Raw genomic sequence first — 774 nt, 5'->3', positions numbered from 1 at the left:
GAACTTCATCGTTGAAGGAGTGGTGCTGAGTGTGAGTGTGAGTGCTGGTTGAGGCTGGTAGAGCGCTTGTGAGTGTGTGAATGTAGAATGAAGAAACGTGGGAAGGGTGGCCCTATTTATCTGCTCTCGGGGAACATGAGAAGGAGAACACAAGAGAAAGCTCACAGGAACCCGGGAGAGCTGCGTCCTGATCCGTCTGCGTCGGGCACTTTCCTGGTTGGCCCAGTCTTTGAGAAAATGATCATCCTAATGTATGATCCTACTCTTCCCCAACCAGACCGTGATCTCCCATAGTTGTGAGTTCCCCCACAGTTTGAACGTGTGATTCTGTCGAACTGGCGAGTCGGGAACTGTAGAACAAGGCGAATTGATTCCTGGAACTGCACAACATTTGAGTCGTTGATTTTCATTGAGCAAGATTGACATCGCAGACGCAAGATGTCGGCCCGCCAGACGATCTTGGAATTTGAGGGCCGCATAATCGAGATCACTAAGCATTCGCAGGTGGATGCGGCGGTGGACTTGCTGCGTAAGGATGCGCACTGGCACGACGCTGGCAAGGATGAGCCCTACGCCTACGTGGGCTTCGACATGGAGTGGAGGCCCGAGTTCGCGCCCGGGCAGTCCAACCCGGTGGCCCTCATTCAGGTGGCCAGCGAGCAGGTGTGCCTCATCTTCTACATGCTGCAGCTCCGCAGCATGCCCAAAGCTCTCGAGGAGCTGCTTCTCGACAAGTACTTCTTGAAGGTACAACCCGAGCTCCGTTCACCAGGT

General features: G+C 54.3%; 1 protein-coding gene across 1 annotated transcript; it reads left to right on the top strand.

Moving 5' to 3' along the window:
- Nucleotides 1–438: 438 nt before the first annotated feature.
- ACA1_392810 (uncharacterized protein) lies at nt 439–747 on the top strand (the record flags this gene model as incomplete). The annotated part of the gene is made up of 1 exon (XM_004340640.1): nt 439–747. A coding segment is annotated over one exon (309 nt), but the record flags the coding sequence as incomplete, so codon positions are not given.
- Nucleotides 748–774: the final 27 nt, after the last annotated feature.

The sequence above is a fragment of the Acanthamoeba castellanii genome (genome assembly GCF_000313135.1).
Source record: "Acanthamoeba castellanii str. Neff unplaced genomic scaffold scf7180000084756, whole genome shotgun sequence".
NCBI lineage: Eukaryota > Discosea > Longamoebia > Acanthamoebidae > Acanthamoeba > Acanthamoeba castellanii.
Note: the sequence above shows the minus strand (reverse complement) of the source record. Positions and strands in the feature narration are given on the sequence as shown.